At 43.8% G+C, this 15,825-nt stretch overlaps 1 protein-coding gene across 1 annotated transcript; it reads right to left on the bottom strand.

Moving 5' to 3' along the window:
• Nucleotides 1-475: 475 nt before the first annotated feature.
• On the bottom strand, nucleotides 476-3,457 carry LOC123441695 (COP9 signalosome complex subunit 5-like). The gene is made up of 7 exons (XM_045117987.1): nucleotides 3,236-3,457; nucleotides 2,172-2,453; nucleotides 1,948-2,095; nucleotides 1,761-1,840; nucleotides 786-845; nucleotides 599-689; nucleotides 476-504 (listed from the first exon to the last, which is right to left on the bottom strand). The coding sequence occupies exons 1-7, from the start codon at nucleotides 3,455-3,457 to the stop codon at nucleotides 476-478; spliced, it is 912 nt and encodes a 303-aa protein (XP_044973922.1).
• Nucleotides 3,458-15,825: the final 12,368 nt, after the last annotated feature.

Below are 15,825 nucleotides of genomic sequence, written 5' to 3'. Positions count from 1 at the left end.
CCTCGTCTTCTTCCACCTGTTGAGGAAAGGTGAGGAACAAATTATGCTCCGGCAGGAATTTGTGCTAGTTCAAATTAGCGTACGGCACGATGAAATCACTTTGAAAGAAAAACTAACATTGTGAAACAAATGCATATTTTGGGAGAACCTCTACAATAAAGAAATCATCCAAAGAGCTTTCATAAAGAGAAAAACATAATTACTGATCCCCCCAGGCCACTACTACTTTATGTGTTGGACATCAAATCGTATGTGACGACTGACAAGACAGTAAGATGTGTTCAATTTTATCAATGTTTATAGGCGACATGGTGTATGATCCCCCCTAGGCCACTACTGCAATCATTTTGTATTTTGTATGGAGGTCAGATTTGTAGTTGGCACTACTATGCGAAATAACCATTTTGTCCAAATAAATATTTCTACACCGCGTACTTAATTAAACAAGTAAGAATGGAATTTCAAGGCCCATAATTCAGAAAATGTAAAGTTCCTTCACATTATCTAGTGAACACAGAAAAATGAGAAGTATCTTCGCAAATCAGAGCACTCTATAACATGCAAAATTAAAATCAGTAGAAACAAGGGAAATGTTTACCATCTTCATCACCAAAGCCTTCAAAATCTTCCATATCATCCATGTCAGTCATCTCGATATCATCGCCTTCAACATACTCTATCTCGCCTTCCTGTATTGGCAAGTGAATCCACAATATATGGGAAAGATTGTGAGCAGTGAGAACATAACAAAATTAGCTTGATTCTCAGAGTCGGTAACGTCTTACTTCTTCCTCTTTTATCTCAGGAGCCAACTCATCTTTTTCCATATCAAGGATAGTATCAAACTGATCCACGTCCGAAAGCACAAGATGGGTAGGAACTGAGAGTACTTGTGAAATAAAGAACCATTTTTGTATGTAAGTGTAAATATACACGGTGTAGGAGGAACATGTTACAAAACTACAATAACCAAGCAAACTAGATCTATATAGGTCTGGTACAATCCCTCGTTTCATGCACTCAAGCTCAATGAAGTAATTGACATAAAACATTTCATAACTACATAGGACAGCATAGCATCGAAGTATCAAACAACACCATCAGCCTCTCCTAGGGGCTCAACCATTTTCACAATCTTCGCACTACTAATATTTTTTTATACATCACCATAAAATTAGCATCATATCTGCTATACTTTCTTCGTTTAATAAACAAATAGCAGAGATTTGTAACATATCCATATGAAGATAACATGGCAATGTGAGAGGCATAAGGTCAGTTACTCCCTCCGTTCACTATTACAAGATGTTCCAACTTTTTTCTAAAATAAATGTATGTAGACACGTTTAAGTGTGTTTGTTCACTCATTTCAGCCCGTATGTAGCCCATATTGAAATATGCAAAACATCATATAATAGGGAGTGATAATTGACCTAATGGAACTCCATCATTATATCAATAGTTTGACAATCAGACATACATGACCATCCATTTACTATGGGAAGTGACAAAAAATTAACAAAACAAACAACATGATAATACATCTGTTCCTAAATGAAAGACATTTTAGCAGTTTTAGGAACAGAGGGTGTACTAAACAAACAAGCAGATATTGATATGGCACATGAAAGATGCAGAAACTGAAACGATTATGCAGCCCCCAAAATAGTACTGGATTTGTGAACCTTCAGACGAGCAAAGAGGACAGTGGTGTACACTGAGGATAACCAAGTTTAAAGGGCATGAACACAGAAACTGACCTCTTTCTTTCGTTGTGATGGCATAAGCATGCCAAATCGACTGTGTGCCAGTTGCCCTTCAGCTTGCTCTAGTTTATCAGCTATGTAGCACAAAAGTAGTTATCACGCTCTCTATTTATTGCAAGGCCAAACTAGACCTAACCAGAAAACAAGTTCCCAAAAATATTTCTACAAGGATAATGCTTACCTAAATCAAAGATTTGTCCAGAAACATAATCCCTGTTACCCAGAAGTGGTGACGAAGACAATGTGTTGACCCAGTACTTGTTCCAGAGTAGATCAAGGAGGTGAGAGTCCAGGGATGACTTGAAATAGGTTATATCCAAAGAATAGTACTGCATGAAAATAGAGTTAGAACAGAACTAAAACACAAGCTTGCAAAAATATACATTAAACAATTGATCGCATTACCTGTTTGAAGTGAACACCAAAATATTCTATCTTGTTGAGTGGTATGGTCTGATACTCAGACACAGGCTCATCCGGTGGCTTGTAATCTTTTGGATATGTCCTAAAAGCTCCAATGTCCACTTTACCAGCAAAACCAGTCCTTGTAGGGTCTATCACAACAGCCAAGAATGGTTCTTGAAACTGCTGATTAAGCATCTGAGTTGAAACAGCAATGCTTGACAGCCAGCATCGATAACCAGGATGTGAGTGGTACCAGCCAACTACATTTTCCAACCTTCCAGCCTATCCATATGGGGAACATATGCAACTTAGTTTGATAAGTAATTAACAGTAAACACCTAACGCAAACCTGCCCGTGCACATTACTTCCCAAGTTCGCATATCTCAGTTGCAATAGACTCTAAATTATTCTTTGCCAAAATAGATTAAACAAGCACAAATAGACAATCAAGGATATGTACTATATCTAAGATATCAAAAATAGGGGGTGAAATCTTCTATATTGTTGAATAAAATAGGTGGTACAGAACACTTCTATAAAATAGGTGGTACAGAACAATTCTATACATCCTGTTAAATCCCACACTAAATACTACTGTATGACACCACTACTAATTAAGCATGATAAGTACCAGATAAATTGATACAAGTGCATTAGATTACCCAGTACGTCAGCAAGCTAAGTCAAGTAATCGATATCTACAACAGATGGGCAAACTTACATAAAGGCAGACAAGTTCATAACTAAAACACAAAGGCTAAGTCAAGGAATTGTCCACATTTAACTGCACAAGTTGATGCACCTAATCGCAAGACGCATATATACACCAAATTAGCAGCATTGCCTGGTAACCCACCCACCCAAAACTTTTCATACAGGCTACATGTGACAAGGTAACACCCTAACAGTACCAATTACTGGTGGTAACTATTAGCAATTTTGATGCGCAAAAAAGGAAATAGACATTCTATTCAGAGCAGCATTGCAACATCTGGTCAGATCGGGAGCTCCAAAAATAACCAGGGACGGTGGTGGCGGAAGGATTTGGGGGCAGGCGCTGTACCTGCTTGTTGATGGTGGAGTACTCGACCATGTACTCGTAGGCGTCGGCCTGGGCATTGACCCAGGTCTCGGTGCCCTCGACGGGGAGCGCGAAGGCGTCCCTGACGATGATGGATTCGCCCTGGAACTTGCCCTGCATGAGGCCCATGATCTCGATGGTGCCACCGGCGCAGGCGTGGACGACCATCTTGAGGAGCTCGTGTGCGCCGCCCAGCGTTGCCATCCTCCCGCGTGGCGGCGGGTGGGGACGAGGCGACCCCTCCTTAGCGGGCTCGACAGGGCGCCGGTCGAGGCTGCGGTGGGGCGCTGGTCGAGCAGGTGGGGGGAGCCGGTAGAGGGTGGGGTGGGGCGCCGGTGGAGCAGCCTCTGTTCAGGGCGCCGCTGAGATCTGGGGAGGGTGCGGGAGGGAGAGGGCAGGGGATAGCGCGCGGTCGATTTGGGAAATAAATCATTGGCGCGCGGTCGATTTGGGGAAAGCCCGCCTGATATTTCGGCTATGTCCCGCGTTTTTTTTGCAAAACTACTAATGGCGCACCACTACTAATGGCGCACCACCAGCTGGTGCGCCATTAGTAACCCTGGTTACTAATGGCGCACCAGCTGGTGGTGTGCCATTAGTAGTTTTGCAAAAACAAATTTATAGTAATGGCGCACTGGGTTCCCCGCCGCACCCTCCGGGATGGTGGCCCTGGGCGACAGCATCCGCCGCAGCATCTCCTTCCAGGTCGTCGTCTCCGCCTTGCTGGCCATCTCCCCCTCCCCTTCCTCCGGCGCAAAGGCGCAATCCGCCGAACACCCGCCGGGCAAGGGCGCAATCCAGCAAGACTTAGAAAAGCTCTAACCTTTGGTGGGGAATTCCTCGGCTTTGCAGTCCTGGTCGCCGCCGCCGCCGCCTATCTGTCCTGGCTTGCATGGACGATGGCCAAGGCCCCGCGCTCCCCGCCCCGCCAACCACCACCACACATCGCCAAGCGGGACCCTCGCCGGTCAACCGGAGACGCGGGGGAGGGAGGGGACGAAAGAGCGAGAGAAATCCGGGGCGTGGACGAGCGGGATCTCTCCGGGGCGTGGACGAGCGGGATCTCTCCGGGGCGTGGACGAGCGGGATCTCTCCGGGGCGTGGACGAGCGAGGCGGGATCTCGGTTGGATTTGGGAGAGGAGAGGCAAGGGCAAAGGCAGAGAACAGTGCGGGTTAGCAATGGCGCACCCCTGAGCGGTGCGCCATTAGATTTATTTGATAGCAATGGCGCATCTCCATGCAGTGGGCCATTAGTAATCTTTTTTTTATATAGCAATGGCGCATCCCAGAGAGGTACGCCATTAGTAATCTTTTTCTGATAACAATGACGCACCCTAGAGAGGTGCGCCATTAGTTATATTATTTTTTTGGATAGCAATGGTTCTCGGGGGGGAGGGAGGGGGTGGGTGGTGCGATCGACTGATTACTGGGCATCTACACATTTAGAGAATAGTTTAGCATTGCACATCCTACTAGAATGAAAATATCACCTGTTTTGTGTTCCACGTGAGAAGTGATTCCAAATTTGCAGATAGAGTGAAGGTCAAGGTCACCTATCACATTTGTTTTCCGAAATTTGTCAGTGGTGCTACAATAGAAGTACTCCCTCCGTTCGTTTTGAAATAGGGCAGCGTAAAAGCACAAACCTTGTCGTTCCCATTGATCTGTTTGTGGAATCGATTTATCACAACAGCCAATAATTCATGGATAGAGAACCGGCCAGATCCCCAAAAGCTCACCCCCACCGGCGACGTCGAGCCCCGAACCCTACTACTGGGCTCCTCACAGGATCGCGAAATTCCGGCGTTACTACTGGCGACACCACCTCCGCGAATCGCATGACAGATTCAGGCGAGCGCTCGCGGTTCAGAGGGCTCAACTACAGAAGAACGCTCTAGAGAGAGGCCAGGAGAGGGGAGGGGCTGACGGCATACGTACGTGGGCTTGTGACTCGACGGAGGGGACGTGGAAAGCATCGAGCGCGGAGGTGGTGGTGCAGGCGGCGACGAGGAGGAGCGGCGTCTCCGTGGGCGAGGGCGAGGCAGAGGATAGGCGAGGGTCGGGAGGGGGTGGGCGGCGTCTCCGTGGACGAGGGTGGGCGAGGTGGAGGGCGGCGGCAGTGACGTCTCCGTGGGCGGCGTGTCCGTAGGACGAGGGTGGGGGAGGGGGTCGGCGGCGTCTCCGTGGACGAGGGCGAGGGCATAGGGGTTAGGAATGGCGCGCCCCGAGCGGTGCGCCATTAGAATGTTTTTTGATATAGTAAAATTTTTATATATGGCGCACCCCGAGCGGTGCACAGAAGAGGCGAGGGTATTGGACTGCGTCATTAGTAAAAAAAATTATATAGCAATGGCGCATCCCAAAGAGGTGCACCATTAGTAATTTTTATTTGGATAGCAATGGCGCTCGGGTGGGAGAGAGGGGGTGGGTGGTGCGCTCGGCCGATTCCGTTCGGGGGAACCGAGCGAGGAGACACGGGAGGGTGCGGGGGGTCGGCGGCTGCAGTGGAGCGGGGGAGGGTGCGGGGGGTCTTCGGCGGCGGCGGTTGAGCGAGGGAGGCTGCGGGGGGTCGGCGGCGGCGGTGGAGCGGGGGAAGGGTGCGGGGCGTCGGCGGCGGCGGTGGAGCGGGGGAGGGTGCGGGGGGTCGTCGGTGGTGGTGGAGCGGGGGAGGGTGCGGGGGGTCGTCGGGGGCGGTGGAGCTGGCCGGGGAGGGTGCGGGGGGTCGTCGGCGGCGGTGGAGCGGGGGAGGGTGCGGGGGTCGGCGGCGGTGGTGCAGCGGGGGAGGGTGCGGGGGGTCGTCGACGGCGATGGAGCGGGTCGGGGAGCGTACGGAGGGTCGACGTCGGCGGTGGAGCGGGGGAGGGTGCGGTGGGTGCTCGACGGCGGTGGAGCGGGGGAGGGTGCGGGGGGACACTATTGGGACACTATGATGTAAATGAGGTGAGGAGGAGGAGGCACCCGAGACAAGCTTTGAGGAGGAGGTGGAGAGAATGAAAGTGGGGAAAGTGAGTGTGGTATGTGGCTGTCCAAAATATCTAGCTGGTCCCAGGTTACTAATGGCGCACCACCTACATATGTGCCATTAGTAACCCTGGTTACTAATGGCGCACCTTCTGTGGTGCGCCATTAGTAGTTCCACTAGTAGTTCAACGAAAAAAATATAGTAGTGGCGCACCACCAACAGATGTGCCATTAGTAACCCTGGTTACTAATGGCGCACCAGCTGTGGTGCACCATTAGTAGTTTGCAAAAAAAAATATAGTAGTGGCGCACTACCAACAGATGCGCCATTAGTAACCCTGGTTACTAATGGCGCACCACCTGCTGGTGCGCCATTAGTAGTTATGCAAAAAAAATATATAATAGTGGCGCACCGAGTGTGTGGTGCGCCATTAGTGTCCATCACACTAATGGCACACCTGCACATGGTGTGCCACTACTATATAGTAGTGGCGCACTACTTGTGTGGTGCGCCATTAGTGTCTATATCATCTATAGCCCTTTTCCTATTAGTTGTCATACGACAATTATTTTTATAAAGTGTTCACGCAAATGAGCTATCGTGTGTGAAGATTCATGCCTTTCAAGCCACAGGATCAATCTCATGGCCATATTCATGGCATAGTTTGTTGAAATGGTCTCATGTTTTTCATAATGGTGCATGTTGGAATGACAAACAATGTTGATTAAGGAAGTTTTCATCTTCCTTGTATGAAAAAATCATTTTTCAATTTTCAAGTGCCCGAAATAAGTTTTTTTGTGAAGGACCTACCATATATTTTTTTCAAAATTGGTCCAAATCATTTTTCTAACATACTAGGCCATATTTAATGTACAATTGACAAAATGGTTGGGTGTCAAAAGCTTTTATCCATCTCTCGTGAAAAAGAAAAATCTATGTCGAATCAGGTGGAAGCGGGTCAAATTTGAACTGCGGTTGCCTTATAGTTTGCTCTTTATTTTTTCCAAAAATAATTTATAGGTACACAAGTATCTACTTAATTATAGAAACACCAAAAGGTTTCCAAGATTCAACCACTAGGTAGGAACGGTCATGCCCGCCGTTTCGACCGCATTTTGAAACGGCAATGTAAAATTTAAAAAAAACTCAAAAAAATGGGAAACCTTTGCATTATGTGATCATATGTGATAAAGTTACCATGTAAAATAATAAACTTGTAATACGACAATTATTTTTAAAAAGTGTGCACACAAATGAGCTATCATGTGTGAAGATTCATGGCTTTCAGGCCACAGGATCAATCTCATGGCCATATTCATGGCATAGTTTGTTGAAATGGTCTCATATATTGCATAATGGTGTATGTTGGAATGACAAACAATGTTGATTAAGGACGTTTTCATCTTCCTTGTATGAAAAAATCATTTTTCATTTCACAAGTGCCCGAAATGAGTTTTTTTGTGAAGGACCTACCATATATTTGTTTCAAAATTGGTCCAAATCATTTTTCTATCATACTAGGCAATATTGAATGTACAATTGACAAAATGGTTGGGTGTCAAAAGTTTTTATCCATCTCTCGTGAAAAAGACAAATCTATATCGAATCAGGTGGAAGCGGGTCAAATTTGAACTGCGGCTCCCTTATAGTTTGCTCTTTATTTTTTCCAAAAATAATTTCTAGGTACACAAGTATCTACTTAATCATAGAAACACCAAAAGGTTTCCAAGATTCAACCACTAGGTAGGAACGGTCATGCCCGCCGTTTCGACCGTATTTTGAAACGGCCATGGAAAATTCAAAAAAAATAAAACAATGGGAAACCTTTGCATTATGTCATCATATGTGATAAAGTTAGCATGTAAAATAATAATCTTGTAATACGACAATTATTTTCAAAAAGTGTTCACACAAATGAGCTATCATGTGTGAAGATTCATGGCTTTCAAGCCACAGGATCAATCTCATGGCCATATTCATGGCATAGTTTGTTGAAAAGGTCTCATACTTTGCATAATGGTGCATGTTGGAATGAAAAAAAATGTTGATTAAGGAATTTTTCATCTTCCTTGTATGAAAAATTCATTTTTCATTTTTCAAGTGCCCGAAATGAGTTTTTTTGTGAAGGACCCACCATATATTTGTTTCAAAATTGGTCCAAATCATTTTCCTAACATACTAGGCCATATTTAATGTACAATTGACAAAATGGTTGGGTGTCAAAAGATTTTATCCATCTCTCGTGAAAAAGACAAATCTATGTCGAATTAGTTGGAAGCGGGTCAAATTTGAACTGTGGGTGCCTTATAGTTTCTCTTTATTTTTTCCAAAAATCATTTCTAGGTATACAAGTATCTATTTAATCATAGAAACACCAAAAGGTTTCCAAGATTCAACCACTAGGTAGGAACGGTCAGGCCCGCCGTTTCGACCGCATTTTGAAATGGCCGTGGAAAATTCAAAAAAAATAAAAAAAATGGGAAACCTTCGTGTCGCATCATCACATGTGACCTGCCAACTAGAAAAGATATATAAATTTGAGTACCGATGTCTTCTTGAACTATTCGGTATGATTTTAACCATTATTTGTACAATGTTTATGAAAAATAAAAAAAGTCTACCTCCAAACCCCCAAAAACTAGTGAAAAATTTCGCTCCCACCCCACCAAAATTTCCTTCCACTCCCTCTCCCACTACCACGCGGGACCCACCACTCCCTCTCCCACTCCCATCTCCATTCCACTGCCCACTCCCCACTCCGCGCCGCCCCGCCGCACCTCTGCCCCTCTCCCCTTCCCCCATGACGAGTACATCGACGATGTCGACGGCTACATCGACGATGTCGACGGCTACATCTACATCGACAACGACGGCTACATCTACATGGACGTCGATGGCTACGACTACATCGACGACGAAAGTACCACTCCCCTCGACCCATCTCCCGTTGATAGATCCCCGCATGTGTTCTTCTAGTAGATCTTCTAGGGTTTGATAGATCCCCCTCATGTGTTCTTCTAGTACATTCATGGGGTTAGGGTTAGGGTTCATGGGGTAAATATGTCCGCTGACGTGGATCATAGGGTTAGGGTTCATGTTGCTTGACTAGTATGGCTTGCTTGCTTGCTAGCATACATGGTTAATTAGAGTTTCCGTGCATTGCTACACTTGTATGTGCATGCTAATCCAAGTGCTTCAATTTAGTTGCTTGCTTCAATTGTCAGTTTAGTACTAATGCATTATCTGTATGTGCATTGCTACACGTGTATGTGCATGCTGGTCCAAGTGTTTTACATGTATTAGTACTGATGCATTAACTACATCACTATATTGTTGATCCAACAAGTTTGCTTCACATGTATTACATGTATGTGCATGCTTGTATAAATGCTTTCCTTTATTGATATAAGTGCATCATTTTACTTTATCCCTATTGTATCTCATTGTTTTTTATTCTATTTTGCAAGCACCACCTCAAGATCATCCATGTCAAGGATGACAAGGTCAAACCCGAGGCCAACTAGTGGTATGCAAGTTGCTCCTTGTGGTTATAGTGTCAGATTTATAAAATGTGTCTTAATATGCTAAGTGAAATGTAATATGCTAAGTAAAATATCTTGGAGGCTGGTGATGTAAAATACTGTCCGATTTTATTATGCAAATGTATTGCTATAATCTGAATTAGCTGTCTTAGTTGTGCATGTGTGTTGTTACTCTTCCTTAGCTGAATAAGTAGGATTAAATAATAATAAAATATCATAAGATATTTTTGGCTGTCTGTCCATGCATTCTGACAATTAACCTAATAATTATGTTTCCTTTGCCTTGCAAAGATGAGCCTCTTCTCACTGAGTACGAGAAGGTTAGGGCTAGAAATATGATGAGGAACAATCGGATATTCCAGTCCCTTGGCATTGATGCAATAGCGTCAATGATTAGGAAAACAAATAATGTACAACAAGGTACAACTAATGGGTTCAAGAAGGTAGTGGAGTTATCAGTGATGACCCAGAGTACAATCCTAAGGAGGATGAAGTTGTGGTGCACAAGACTGTTAAGGTGCAAACTCTGTCTTGCTTGGAGGGTTCGGGTTCTTGTATGCTCTGTGTTTCCTTGTGATCACATATTTATCTTGTGATCTAAATTTTTTCTGTGCTATTTATACAAGGCACTGAAGGAATCTAGAATGAAGAGGCCTGGTTTTAAGAAGACAACCAACAAGAATATGAAGAGCTCAGAAGCATGTGGTGCAATGCCTCCGGGAACGGTGATGGCCCCACCTCCAGGAAAAACAAAGAGGATCCTGGAACCTGATGAACCTGATAGAGTCACAAGGCAGAAAGAAACAATGGCGGCTACGACGGACCATCTGGAAAGTCCGCTGGGCATGGACTTTGAGAGCTCGGTGGAAATGCATGATGAGTTTTCGCTGATGGACGAAGAAACCACTCTCTGCGTGGATGAAAGCAGCACTATGTGCGTACCCCTCAGGCGTGGTGCACCTTCTATTGACAGGAATGATGTCATCAGTAAAGAAGAACAGCAGCTTGTGCTTCAACCAGGCAAGTTCACCTTCTCTTTTACTAGTGCATTTTGCAAATGGAAGTGATCATGTATGCTTAGCTGTTTAGGAGAACCATTCCTGCATTTGTCGATTTATCTTCTAATTTACGAGTTCAATTTCATTTTCAGATGCAATGACTAACAAGCATTGACTTAGAAAGGGCAAAGGGATAGAGAGAATCATCAAGGCGCTTGGCCCAAAGGTGCCTATCCAAATTTCCCAAGGGATGAAGCATCCAAAGAAGCCTCTACAGGCAGCAAAGTTTGCTTCTGAGTGTGGATCGTTGCAAGAAGCCATCTGCCGGTTCTTCCTCACTTCAAGGAATACAAAAATAATGCTACTCTAGTAGAGGACTACATTGGGAAGTTGCTGTAAGCTACTTGTTTTATAGTTAATGTGCTACTCTATTTTCAGTTATGTAGTTAATGATCACTAATGTTGTTCCTTCCTTGTTTGTTGTCTTGGTAGGCAAATTTTGAGATAAACACAGACTCGGAGACCATCAAGTACGCGTGCAAAGATGTTATGAAGAAAAGTTCAAAGAATCGACGCCATAATATCAAGAAGAAGTATTTTGATACCGTAGCAGCAAACAAGGTGAGCACAAAGTCTCTGGTGCCAGATCTGACGGACGGTGAATGGCAAGCTCTGGTGCAGATGTGGTCTACCCCAAGACACAAGGTATGTATATGCTCTGTTTGCTGATTTATGTTCTGCACATCAGGATGGGAATGGGCCATGGTCCCCTTCTTCCTCTTCCATGTTTTCTATCAGAGTAGGAACAATAGAGAGCATCAACTTTAAAAATCAACACCATATGTAATACATTGACTCTTATATAGTACTAGTTGTTCATGTACTTGTGCTAGTGTAGGATAACTGAAATATTTTCAAATCAAATATGCTCCGACTCGTATTGTCCTACTATACTACTGCCTATTCCACTTTCTTTCAACTTGGCAAATAGCATTATGCGTTTTTGTAGGAAACCTGTGCGTCGAACAGGATTAATCGAGAAAAGGTCGTGTACCAACACAGAACTGGTTCCAGGCACTACACCGCACACATTTTTGCCAATGTGAGTACCTTTTTCTAAAGACCTTATCGTTTGATCCTCGTTGAATATCATTTCTTATCCTTGCTGAATAACATTTCGATTTTTGTTGAAAAACATTTCAGAAAGAAGAGCGTAAGGGTGAGGAGCCATCTGCGATTGACTTGTTCAAGGCCACCCACAACAGCAAGAAGCACGGGTTTTCAGAGCTAGTCAAGATTGCTATAGTAAGTCACTCCATGCTTAGTTCAAACTTTTTTCTATAGACCTTAGCCCTGTTTGATTCAGAGCCAGCAAGAACACACACTATGTTCCATGATTTGATGCTGTTTGCTAGAGCCTAAGTTAGGTTTGGTATCTCAGCAAAGATATCGGAACTTGTTGTACAGTTCTCAACAAAGATATCAGAATTTGCTGTAGCTATTTGTTGCATATTTATGATATGATGAAAATTGATCTGAATGTTAGTTCTCAACAAAGAAGTCATATTATATAGAACCACCATATTGTTCCTATTGCATGTCTCTAGATCACATAAGTGTGTACACTTGCTGTAGCCAGATTCAAATAATGCTTTACGTTTAGTAGTTATCATCTACTTCTGTTTGAGTTTAAGTAAAATATCTACATATACATTTTGTGTGCTGGTTTGGTTACTTCAAATAATCCATTTCTTGGTCTGGTTTGGTGGCATTCTTGTTTGGTTTCTGTTGCAAAATGTGAAATAGATCCGCCACTAATGTCTATCATTTTCCTCCATATGCTAGCTTGAGATGGAAAAAATGAAGGACACGCTGATACCAAAAGGTGAAGAACCAAAGTCTGATGCTGAGATTGTTGAAGAAGTTCTCAAGACTGAAGTCAACCAAAGCACATTCCTCAGGAATGTTGGGATCAAGTCATCTAGTAACAACTCTAACAAAGGAACTGTTGTTGTGGCTTCTCATGTTCGTGATCTTCAGCAAAAGCTGGAGAGGTCGGAGCTTCAAGCTGAAGTGATGCAAGAAGAAATGGCAGCAATCAAGCTAAAGGCGGAAGAATACGAAGCTGCACACGAAAAGGAACTTGAGCTGCTGCGCAAGAAGTCTCAGGAACAGGAAGAGAAGTTAGCCCACTTGATGGCTCTCTTCGGCGCTAAAGTGTTGTAGAAGTTGAACCTGTCGTAGAACCTGTCCTAGAAACAGTGAAGTGGGCTAACTTCTCAAGAACCTGATGAAGTTAGCCCACTTGATTGGTCATTCTGGTGATGAAACAATGTCTTGCTCTATTTTGTGAAGCTGTGCGCCTGTGAAGTTGTCAATTATTTAAGTTTTGTTTGGACCATTTTGTGTGGGTACTAAAGTTAGTTTGGACAGCAAAAAGGTCGAGGCCCAAACAAGAAATAGACTAAGAAGGCTTGGGCCTAAAAAAGAGTAGGCCAAGGCCCAATAGAAAAGTGGACAAATAAAAAACCTGCTCAATAAAAGATTTATCCCATAAAATGAAAGGCCAAATTATTGGGCCCGACCCATGTAGACGATTGGAATGGGCCGGGCTGAATCTTATTTACAACCTTTTCAATTGGTCATAATTTTGCCACGTCAGGCTGCCACGGTGGATCTGACGTGGTGCGGGCAGATTGCTAGTGACCAAATCATTTGGTCGTTAAACCTACGACCTTATGTTTGGTCATAAAATCCTACGACCAATCCAGAAAAAGGTTGTTATAGTTCACTAAAGACCGTCAGCTTTAGACCTTCTGTTTTTGGTCATAAAAAGGTCACAAATGGAAATCAATGACCATTCTGTGACCAATATTGAAGGTCGATATTTGACATATTTCTTGTAGTGATTGATTATGAAGTTATTACTATCATAGAGACTTCCGTTACAAAATTTTACTCCATAAACTCATGATAACAAGAGGGCTTCATGTTACACTTATTGCCATTGTAAAAACTTAACTACTCCATCTTTTGCTTTCTTCCCCTGTGGACAATTACTAGCATAATGTCCTGCTTCCTTGCAATGAAAACAAATGAGTTCCGACAAGTCTCGGGGCTTCTTGGTGTTTGCTATTACTCCTTGGTTTTCCTGCTTCCTTCTTGGGCACATATCGTTGTAGTGGCCCAATTCCTTACACTTGAAACATCTGATATGACTCAGGTCTTTATGTGTCGGGATTTGACTCTGGCTGGTGTACTTTCTCTTCTTTCCGGACTGCTTCATTCACATTAGTACTTCCATTTCATGTGGATCAAACTCTTCTTTTTCTGTCGGGAAGTTCCCAGATATTTATGGCTTTCCTTCGTGCAATCCTTTGATAAATGTCCTTCTTCTCCACACGAGTAACAGGCATTGGAGAAAAATCTGGTTAGGCCATGTCCATCAGGGTATTCCAGATTTTCCTTAATCACAGGTTCTTCTAAAATCTTGTTGTTGAGCGTTTCCTTCATTACTTCTTTCTGCTGCTTGACAAATTGTTGCACCTTGGGGTAAATGTGACACTGATCTGGGTAGTGGGTGGTTCCTTCACACAAGAAGCAAGTCACCTGACAAGTTGGGCATTCCTTCGCTCGGTGATTTTCTTCACAATGGGTGCATCCATCCTTTTGTTCTTCCTGGGTGTGTCCTATTTCTCCACGGATCTTGCATGCACAAGGCTTCTTCATCGGGTTATCATAGGTCTTCTGAATGAGACGGGATCTTAACAGAGTCTTCTTGAATTTTTCCCAAGTTTCTGCTCCACTAAATCCTTGTATGAAATAATGCATTTTCCACCAGATAGCAGCACCTTGGGTAAAGTACTTAAGAGCGTGTGACACTTCATATTTCCTTGAAATCATTTTGTTCCCGAAGTGGTTCTCCATGTTCTGAATCCATATTTCAGCCTCCAGCCGGGTCATTGGTCCACAGATTACAAGTCCAACTTCATACTCCATCTGGTAGGGTTGAGGTTTTGGGGATGAGATGGGTAAGAAAGAGAGAGGAAAAGAGGGAGATACACACAATACAAACAATATTTTTGAGAATAGGTTTTATTTGTGGCTGTCGGAAAACACACACAAATGACGACTGACAGTTCATCAATGTATATATCAAAGTTCAATCACATGTAAATAATGTAAATCTGATATATATACCTCAAAATCTCAGCAGAAACAGTCAAAGGGAGTGGAGTCCCAATAAACACGAACGGCAAGTTGAGTGCAGACCGTAACCCTGAATCGTACTCTTACTCGTCGAAGAAAGTATCTGCAACATAAGATGTTGCTGTCGTGTAGGTCAGTATATTGAATATGCCGGCAAGTCACAAAAGAGAGGTGTAAATATCATCTATACTATATGCATATATGGCAGGTGGGGCTGTAGTTTAAGTTTGCGTAAAGCAAATTTTCCTACAACAAGAGAGGGGGTAAAAGCCAAATTTACTACATTGTTCGTTGTTAATGAGAAGGTTCCACCAACCAATTCTCATACCCAAGTTGTCAATAATACCCACATCAAATAGATTTAATGGTGTTGAGAATTCCTGATAACTTCAGTTCCTTCAAAACATGTTCTTTCAAAGGGTTCCATTGGAGTCCTCGCACTTCAGGGTGTTTGAGAACTGGATGATCAAAACATGTTCTTTCAAAGGGTTCCACTAAGACACTGTCGGTGCCCATCCAATCATACCGTTCTTTTACATCTCATAGCACCGCCCATCCAGTGTCACCACATTGTCCAACCAAGCCAAAGCCCATAATGACTTGTGGTTGTGCAGGTCTTGGGTCTTGAAATATCCATCCATCTCTTTGAGCCTGGGTGAAGCTTTCCGCAAGATGTCATGGCGCTTCTCCATGCATCTCGGGTCCTCCGCTGGTTTTTCCCAGGGAGCCCATCTGGACCGTCCTTCACCTAGAGGTATATTTCGTTCTGAGGTCTTGCAAGTCTTGGAGTCTCCAGGTCTTGATTATTAAGTTTCTCACAACACTCATGATAAACACTCAACCAAAACCCCGTCTACTAA

The sequence above is a fragment of the Hordeum vulgare genome, chromosome 3H (genome assembly GCF_904849725.1).
Source record: "Hordeum vulgare subsp. vulgare chromosome 3H, MorexV3_pseudomolecules_assembly, whole genome shotgun sequence".
Classification (NCBI taxonomy): domain Eukaryota; kingdom Viridiplantae; phylum Streptophyta; class Magnoliopsida; order Poales; family Poaceae; genus Hordeum; species Hordeum vulgare.
This window is presented reverse-complemented; position numbering and strand designations above follow the sequence as displayed.